This window comes from Battus philenor, unplaced genomic scaffold (assembly GCF_028537555.1).
Source record: "Battus philenor isolate CCGP_79_NKW_IND1 unplaced genomic scaffold, ilBatPhil1.0.hap1 SCAF_24, whole genome shotgun sequence".
Taxonomy (NCBI): domain Eukaryota; kingdom Metazoa; phylum Arthropoda; class Insecta; order Lepidoptera; family Papilionidae; genus Battus; species Battus philenor.
The window spans coordinates 12086384-12096344 of NW_027181687.1; the positions used below are offsets into that span (position 1 = coordinate 12086384).

Consider the following 9961-nt stretch of genomic DNA (forward strand, 5'->3'; position numbering starts at 1 on the left):
TCCAAGCGTAAACGGAAAACGAATGCACACAAGTCAACTCCGCCAATGAGATAACCTTCAACCGGCTCTCGGAGGCAACATCACGCATCTGACACACGCTTTGATAACGGACAAGCGGCAACTGAGATCAAAACAAAATGGTCGATAACGCGTGGAATAACGAACTTGAATATAGTGGAGAAATGTTACACACACACACGTATCGATTACAATCCGATTAGCGAACTCTACACACGCTCGGATTTCGAGGAACTTCGCCCGCACACACATTGATAATGCGGCGCGTGCTTACACGTAGTATTTAAACACACTCATGACTCACTAGCCCTCACTTTCGTACCAGCACTGGAAGTAACAACACGTCGCATCAGCGCGCGAACTTGTGAAAACATTGTGACATATTTCGAACGTTGTCCTCGTTCCTGATCAGTGAAGGTGGTTAAGCCATCAGTGCGAAGTGACTGTGACAATTCAGAACACAAATTGGATTGTGCCTAATATAAGTGAAATATACAACCTGAAGAGTATAAATCTGAAAAGCAAAATGTACGACGAATCGGTTGTCCCTGTGAAAGTGGAGTCCTTCAGTGGAATGGCTGCTAAAAGGTAACTAGTAATTTTGATTAAAATATTTAGTTTATGAATGAACAATTATATCAAGTTTATTATGCAGTTAAGTAATGTTGCATAACAACCTATTAAATATGTTGAAATCTTTGCATGCTTTGATACTAACAAACATTGTGAAATTGTTAAATAAAATTAATTAATAATAGTTCTTTTTAATATTTTATCTAAATAAATATATATTTATAATAATCAACGTTGAATACAATCACTATTTTAAACACTTTGATTACATTCCTCGGTAGTATAGTGGTAAGTATCCCCGCCTGTCACGCGGGAGACCGGGGTTCGATTCCCCGCCGGGGAGAACTTTTTTGTCAACTTTTTAAATAATTTTTTTCTTTGCTCACAGCCCAGTCAGTCAGTGCATCAAAACCGTGCTGAGGAGGGCATGCGTGGAGAAACGCCTCACAGTGGGACTCCTCCCAGCCATCCAGCACTTGTCCAACAATTGCAATGGAGCTCTTTTCTGTGTGACCACAGAAGCGCCTCCTGGAGACAGTGCAACGCATATGCAGGAAGTCCTGTTGCAGGCCTTCTGTGTGGAGAATGACATATATAGCATCAAGGTATGTTTAGCCATCTTTTCTAATTTGTGGTAAAATTGGTGCATGTGAGATTACTGAACTCTTGAATTTTAAATTCAATGCATCTAAATATTAAAAAAAAATTGCATTATATTTTTGTCTAATTAAAAACTGTAATAATTACCTTAATATTTTACGTTATTTTTTTAAAAAACAAAAAAAACAAGGTACGCCTTCTTTTTATACGAGAAGAAAAAATAAGCTTGTACCACAAAATTTTCGTATACAAAGTTGATTCATATTTTATGAGACATGCTTTTTTAAAAAAATCTATAATAACGTCTAGACAAAAAATATTTGGTTAATCAGTTTTATATTTTATTAAACAAATTTTATAATAATCTTTTCTATTGTTGACAGGTTGATTCCGAGTCAAAATTAAAAAGAATGCTCGGCTGCAGCACTGGAGGTGCAGACTTCAGTTGCATCTTGGTGCACTATCCTTACACGGATCCGTTTAGCGACAGTCAGGAGATTGACCTCTCCATTCTCTCCGACTCCGAGAGGGACCTCATAGAGTACTGCGAAAATAACTGGAGCACCTCCCAAGTTCCCGTGATCAAGTTACCGGAGAAGTGAATTCTTCGAAAAGGAATTTTGCGGATAGAATTTAATTGACCTTAGGGTCTTGTTTATGACCGATTGTCGGTCTTGCGTTTACCGCTTCAACTAGTATAGCCATTGTCCTGTGGACTTATTAATTCACTATGTATTTGGTTGTACAGACATTTGTATAGAGACGATGATTTTGTAAATGCTAAACGCATATATCTATTGTTAAATGTAATGCCTTGTATATTTAGTCGCATGTCGCCAATATGGCTTTGTTTGATTTAAATATTGGTATTGTACGATGTGATGGGAGAAACTTGATGATTTTTTGTAATTTTGTAAAATTGTTAATATGGATAATCATGTTTAATAAAGTGCAATGTTAGAGATCTGATTGGTTTTATTTTTATATCGCCGTTAAAGAATTTAGTGTCAAAATCTTGCCTATATTCTTGAATTCACAAATTATTTCCAAAAAAAATATTACAAAATTAACAAATAATTTAAATAACATACAGTAGAACACTGGATTTCTCCGGGGACTTAATAGAATTTGAGCGAAAAAAAATATAAGAGTTCATTGACTATTACATAAAAACTTATGTCCATAAATATATTAATAATATAACGTAAAAAATACATAAACATTCTATTTCACTATTACTTTTAAAAAAACGACATCTATTGAAGAATTTTATACACTAATGCTATAAGAACTAAAACGAACTTTTATTTAAATAACCTAATTCAAATACAAGCCACGCGATGGCGCTATTTCCAAATATGTGAATGAAAGGAAATAAGGTTTTCTAGCTAGCATTGTTGGTTTTTAATAACCTTTATGCCGGATTGAATAAATTAATTTGCACTAATTAGTAGAACAATAATCTGTCCGAATAATTAATTGCAGTAATACATCAATCCTTATGATATTGATTAATTTAAGAAGTATTGTCAATGAATGTTTTATCAACATTCATGTTGTACGCGAAAAATATTTTTATTAGCGTCTATATTTGTTCAATTATTCGAAACGCGCGTTTTATTTATCGCTAATCTCCGGTGGATTCAGCAATGAGAGATTTCCGCATGCGATCTATAATTTAAATCGATTATTTCTTTCGGAATAGCCTTAACATATAATTTTAATGAACGTGTTTTACTTTTTTAAATCATTCAACATTAATAAAAGTTTTGTAAGATGCCCTCTATGTTTTCTAGGATTAATTCCTTCTCTTTATGACTTGCTATTGCTGTACTTCAGTTTTTTTTAGTGTCTGTTGTAATTCAAACTTTTTTCGACTTATCTAATATACATATATGTAATATGTTGGCGCCTCACAGACAATAGACTCGCGTGTCCACGAGGAATTATATGCGAAATTCAAATATTCTCCACACTCTGTGTTTGGCACTAATCGGTGTAACATAACTCCTGAAGATGACCCGTGGAGGGGTGAAACACGTTTTGAGTGATTTAACGGTCGCATTTGTGTAATTCGCATTGTTAGCCGCGTACGCATTTATCAGCGGGCTGGCAGGCGGTGCACTTTGTTGCACGACTACCACCGCATGTGCGGAAGTGGCTAAATATTGGTCCTTTTCTTACTTAGGATGGACTTTCGCAAGGTAACGCCTGATTCCATTAAATACATATATTAAAACTAAAGGTTACAGGAGTAAAGGTTTCATAGGATGAACTTATATTTTCAATCATTCTTTGTAATGATGTCCCAAACTGGAATTAGACAGGCCGATAACTTCTGGCAGTACAAAATATGCAAAGATAGTAATCATCAGTTAATCTTTTAGAACGCGAGGCGTATAGAATTTTACAGATATGGGACTTTGTCGTCAGTTGTGGGTGTCTATGAAAATGTAGGAACAGCAGCCCAATACAGCGAACATAATCTTTTATGTATATTGTAATAAACAGATCACATCGCAAACAAAATATTTTAGGTTATGGTCCGCGTGGTTTATTAGTTAACGCCATCTCGTGAGAGCATTGCAATGTGTAGTAATTCGAATTTTGAATAGTATTTTCTTGCTATATTATTTTTGCATTATTAAATATTTCTGAAAGCATTGATTATTATTTTAGAGGGATTATTGACATATATATTTATATACACATACACAGACATCATTATATTTGCCAGTAGTATGAGTCCACAACAAGATGTGTTGATTCCAATAACACAATATCTTTTGTTGATAAATCGATTTCATTTGTCTTATAGATGTAAAGTAAAAAGACGCTGACAGCTCATTGAATATATCCTCTACGATGTCCGCTGATTAAATCAATAACTAAAATAAATTAGTATATTATTTAAAACAAACTGCTTCCGGAAGCAGAACATCCGACCGGGGCATCGGACCGGATCCTGTTATTTTTCATTATCGACACACGTATATTAGACTACAACGAAATCGGATTCCGTTTCAAATATCATAATAAAAATTGGAATCATTATAATTTTTTTTTATTTGGTTAATATTGAACTTAATAATTTTAATTTACGTATTTTCATTGAAGAACTTTTCCTGCTGTTATTTTTAAATGTGAAAGTAATTAAAAACCAAATTTTAATTAATATATGAATATAAAAACTATTAGTTTTTTAAGATTTTTTTTGTCGATTTTGAGAATTTTTTTATAAATATAAGTAGTCTAAGTTGCTCTTTGTTACATTAGTTACCTGCCGGTATAAATCTGGTTGAAATCGGTCCAGCCATTTCTGAGATTAGCCGGAGCAAACAAATTGACTGTAATAATAATATAATTGAAATTTTTCTGCCCCATACATACATGTAAATGTATGTTGTATAAAGTGGTTATTATAATATTACAAACACTCCATTTTATTTATTTATATAGATATTACATTAATATTGGCATTTGATGTGTTTGAGGTTTAGGCTTTGTTCTACATCGAATTGGAGTCTGTAGAAACATGAGGTCCGCGGACTAAAAACTTACGCTGGGTGATTGTACCCCAGGTACAACGAAGACACACGTGAAGTGACTATACCTGTGTAGGTGTATAGTGTAGTGAATAAGGTGTAGTGTAAGTTGTGTGTAGCGAGGACTACTCGCAATTGGCTACAGATTTCGTCTACGCTTATGACCTCGTGAGATCTGTACATTGTGTGTTGATAGCGCAGCAAAACTTACTACAATCTTGTCAATTATGACGCCCTCAACCTGATGATGTCTGTCGTTACACGTCCACTGTTGTTACACATTTCACTTCTATTTCTACTGCATATAAATCCGACCTTATTTCTAGTTACTTCATTGACTGAGTCGAAATATCTGATAACCTTAGTTAAATAGTCTTTGGCTTTATTTATTCCATATCAACAGTAAGTTCTGTTAATACTAATTACATATTCATATTCATAATACCAATTATATAGTCTCTTCTGAAGATCGTCAAAATGACTGCTCTTGCGCCGCCAACATCCAGCGACTCAAACTTGACTATGTTGTCGGTACCGTCTCGTGAACCACCCCGCCACTAGAGAACCATTCAGCCCCGACGAGCGTCGGTTGCAAAAGCGACGTGCTTCGCTCACTGCCACTTTAGACAAACAATTCTTCTCGATACATTGGTAACGTTGGTTTTGTAAAAGAAAAAAAGGTTAATAGATTGGTTATAATAATTACAAGTAAATTAGACTGCAATTTACCAAAATTATTAAAACTATAAGAAGTGAGGTATTATAAAAAATTACTAACAGTGGTAATCCTTACCGTACCATAGCGATTTAGATTCAGCAAGAAACCCAGTTATATGATTTTTTATATATTGGATTGCAGCTTCCTATCTCAATTAATATAACAAAAGAAATGTAAATAAATAAAATTTATACAAAGAGTCTGTGATAATTATTATAAAAAATTGTGATCTATGAATGTAGATAAAGGAAGGAAGGAGATGCAAGGAAGAAGATCTGCAAGAGAAGAATGATAGAACATGTGAAGCGTAAAAGGAATTAATAGATAATAACGTAAAGGTCAAAAGAGAATGTAGAAGAAAAATTGAAAAACTTATCTTACCCGAATATATAACGTAAAGGCAGGGGAACAGGAGACCCTCAAAAACGGGACCCCCGTTTTACATAAATAAGAAATCAGAATTAATGGGATTTACGGAAAGAAAAAATATAAATGAAATTAAAAAAAATATGTATTTAAACGGAAAAACAAATGCAAATATACAATTTTTACTACTAGATGATAAGTTAATGTTAATAATATAAATATTAAAGTTTTCGAAGTTCGACCGTGGCTTTGGGATCTTGTCCCTTTTAACTGAATACCATAGATTATCGATATATTTAATTATTTTATTTAACTTTTTATTATTCAATATTAGCTTAACAAAAATTTAAAACCGGGTGATTTCTTGGTCTAACAAATTAAAAATATTTAATAAAAATGAAATGAAAACTTCGTGGAATATTGTTTCGAAATCCAAAAGATGTAGTGACTGCATTGTAAAATACCATAAAATAGATTGAGTACTCACTGCTTTTCAAAATTTTTATAGGATTCAACAATGCACAGATTCATATCTAATAAACGACTTGTATATATTGTTTTTCCTTTAGTTTTCGGTTCTTTTACTTTGATTTCAATGATCTGCTTTATCTAGGTTATTCCTACCATTATATTGGATGAAGACTTTTTCTAATGAAGTCCAAATTCACACCAGAACACAAACCAAAACACATTACACCTGTGTGGTCTCTTGTGCTCTTCTACAAAAATTGTAACTCTTATATAATGATAAAATAAATAAAAAGGTCGGTTTTCAAATGCCGTAGAAATGTAGCTTTCGAAAATGTCAAAGAATAGATACACTAAGATGAGTGAGTCCAGTGGTTTTTAGAAGGATTTTTCGGGATGCAACGTCTTGGAATAACAATCCGACCAGACAAGAGGGCTATTTTGAAAAACAATTAGCTAATAAGTTGATTATCATCATATATGGTGATAGACGCCCATTTTAAAGCAAAGACTTCTCGAAAGTTCGCCGCGATGTCTGGTCTTCCGCCAAGTCGGGGTCGCTGGACGCTACCTGCGTTGGCTATGTCGTCGGCACATCTACTGGAGGTCCCAGCCACATCGCGTCTACCGGCCCTTGATCGCCATTATAAGTTGGCACTTAGTTTAATTCTTGGTGTTCTAATAATACAAACCTCACCTCCAGCCTTCTCGTGTTTTAAGCTCCCATCTGGTCTTAATAACCTTTCCATTGAAAGCTTCTAATTTCACACAAGCACAAAAGATTTCAATAATAACAAATTTGTAATAAAATATCGATAATATTGCGAACACAACCCCACGCAGTTTCCTTCAATGCGCAACACACGCGTGGAAGGGAAACGATTAATAGCCTGAATATCGTTTTACATATATACAGGTAAACTGTTGTATAATGATCACTAACGACCATTTATGGTCGACGGCTGGCCACACCACGCCGACCGTTATATAATACATCGATTGGGATTCATTTAAACCAAAATATAATCGGTAAGTAGTTGATTACTCTGGTTATCATTTAGTTGCGTTCCAAGTAAACTATTATCTGATCTTGTTCTATTGCTACCTGTGCACTTGATTCTATTTGTACATTGTACATACGTTTTGGATAAGTGTGTAATGAGTATATGTGACGTGCTATGTTTAACAATGTGTTCAACAACTTTTAAAAATCGTGTAAGATAAAAAATTGTAATTATTTTCCAAAAAAAACTCGTAAAAGAAGTAATAATAAAACCCATATTACGTGAGTATTTATAAGAGAAAAACAATTTATTTTTAATACAGAAATATTTTAAAGTATTATACTGTTAGAAGAAAAACACATAAAAATACAGATAGTGTATTGATTCATGCTTTGGGGTAGAAGTGCGGATATTAAAATATATATTTGTTTTGCAAAGATAGCTATCCGAGCTATTTACGGCTTGGGGCCGCGAATCTCTTTGAGAAATCGAATTTAAAGAGGTCAATATTCTTACAGTGGCATCAAATATATATTTATGATAATATTTTGTACGTTTGATAATTATAATAAATTAAAAAAATAGGGAAAGTCCTTAGTTATTTACAAAGCACGGTGAAAAATTGGCTGCACCAAAGTTTAAAGTAAATTGTAAAAAAGTAAAAAGTAAATTGTCAAAAAAGCTAATTATTAACGGAATATTTAAATGACAAGAATCCTTGGCAGTAATGTCGCCTGATTGTATTGATTTCATCTAGGCCAGAGTTCCCCAAACTTTTTTGTGTCGTTGTCCCTTGCCATGTTTTTCCGTGTTGGGTTCCCCTACTTACCTGATATTGATTTCCTGTAAATTTCTAACTGTAGTGAAGTTTAGTGTTAAAAACTTAAAGTAAAAACACATGTTAATTTATACATTTATTAATTGAATTTAAACTAAAACTACTCAAAATAAAATTTTGTATCTGTTATGTAAAATACGTAACATTAAATAAACACGAGACTGCGACTCTCAGGTTTTTACAAGTTCAAAATGTATTGCGACCATAAAGCGAATACCAACATCCTACAACTTACACAATTTTATAAACATAAATAATAATTTTTTTACTTCATAGGTAGTTTTATAAATAATGTATATGTTTTGATAGGTACTATCAGTGTATGTGTTCAGATCCGCTATGGTGGACCTCCATTTTCATTTCATGGACCCCCAATTTTTTTTCGCTGACGTAGACCCCTTGCAGGTTGTCATAGACCCCTAGGGGTCGATATAGACCACTTTGGTAATCACTGATCTAGGCTATATCTAATAAAGTGTATATGTATAAATCTGTGTTTAACTTTATTAGACTTGTTGTTGTGGAGTTTCTTTCCACTTCTTCTCAACAACTATAACACCTTGCAAAGCAGAGTAGAGTCAAAAGTAAAATAGTTAAAATAATAAGTTGATGATCAATAAGAGTTCTGATAAAAGTTCCAATGTTGAATAAACAAATTTTCTTACCGTATGAAAAATTTCAGTAAAAAAAACAAATTAACAACTATTCATCGATACTTGAATACAACCATCACGTTTATTTTGGTAACCAAAAACATTGTATTCAGATAATTCAATATATACCACAACTGATGATTTTGAAGAATATCCTTCGATATTGATGACTTCTGTTGATATCTTTGTTGTTATAAAGTTTGTTGTTAGTCGGTCTATTTGCCCTCTCAAGTTGCACATATAATTACTATTGCACACATATGTTATTTAGAAATCAAATAATCGTGTAAAAAAATTATATTTATTGCACTGAACTCTGTTATTTCAAAAGCGTGTTCAGAAGACCGTGTGAATAATGAATCGGGTGCACATAAATATCATATGAAAGTTTATTTTATATTACTCGTATATTCAATAGTGTTTCACTTCGTAGATTTTAATAAATATAATTAGAAGTAATATACTTTACTTTTTGTATGTGCATATAGAAATGTATGTATTTGTATGTATGTACACCCTAAACTGCCCTCTACTTCATGTCTCTCATCTCCATCTAAAGGTTGTCTGGTAGAGATCGACTCTAGCGAAAATACCGCTTCTTTTATCTCTATTTGAATTGATACTTTTTTGGTAAAAGAAAAATCGACGAAAAATGACTTCCTGTCATACTGTAGAGAAATAATTAAAAAAGCAATTCACAAAAACCAAAGCTAAATCAGATTAATAAAAATGTAAATAAAAAATAAGTAATAATGATAATAACTCTTAGTATATCGTAAATAAATAAAATTATAAAGCTAATGTGCAATAAATGTAAAACAAAAAAAAAGTATGTAAATAAAATGATAAAATGCTAATGTGTAACGAGAGAGGAATGGAAGGTCACAGAGCGAAAGAGAATGGGAGAAGAAATGTGGAATGAACACCGAATAAAAGAAAATAAAAAAGACTGTGAAAAATTAAATAAATGTAAACAAAAGTCCCTGTCCTACACCAGATAGGGGGTACGAGAGGCTCCCAATAGCGGGGGCCAAAAAAAAAAAGATTTGATACTTTTTGTTTTTTTTGTTAATTATTATCAAAGGCGTACAAAAAGTGTAATTAAATATATGAAACCGTACATATCACTATATATATACAGATGGCAGTGAAAATCAGCTGGTCGTTTCAGAGATAAA

General features: G+C 32.8%; 1 protein-coding gene and 1 non-coding gene across 2 annotated transcripts; both read left to right on the forward strand.

The window, feature by feature from the left end:
* The first annotated feature begins 345 nt into the window (after positions 1 to 345).
* Positions 346 to 2138, forward strand: Gadd45 (Growth arrest and DNA damage-inducible 45). Its single transcript, XM_068768084.1, has 3 exons — positions 346 to 606; positions 980 to 1196; positions 1575 to 2138. Exons 1-3 carry the CDS (start codon positions 545 to 547, stop codon positions 1791 to 1793), a joined length of 498 nt encoding a protein of 165 aa, XP_068624185.1. The 5' UTR covers positions 346 to 544; the 3' UTR covers positions 1794 to 2138.
* On the forward strand, positions 863 to 934 carry TRNAD-GUC (transfer RNA aspartic acid (anticodon GUC)). Its single transcript has one exon. It is a non-coding gene; the product is annotated as a tRNA-Asp (tRNA).
* Positions 2139 to 9961: the final 7823 nt, after the last annotated feature.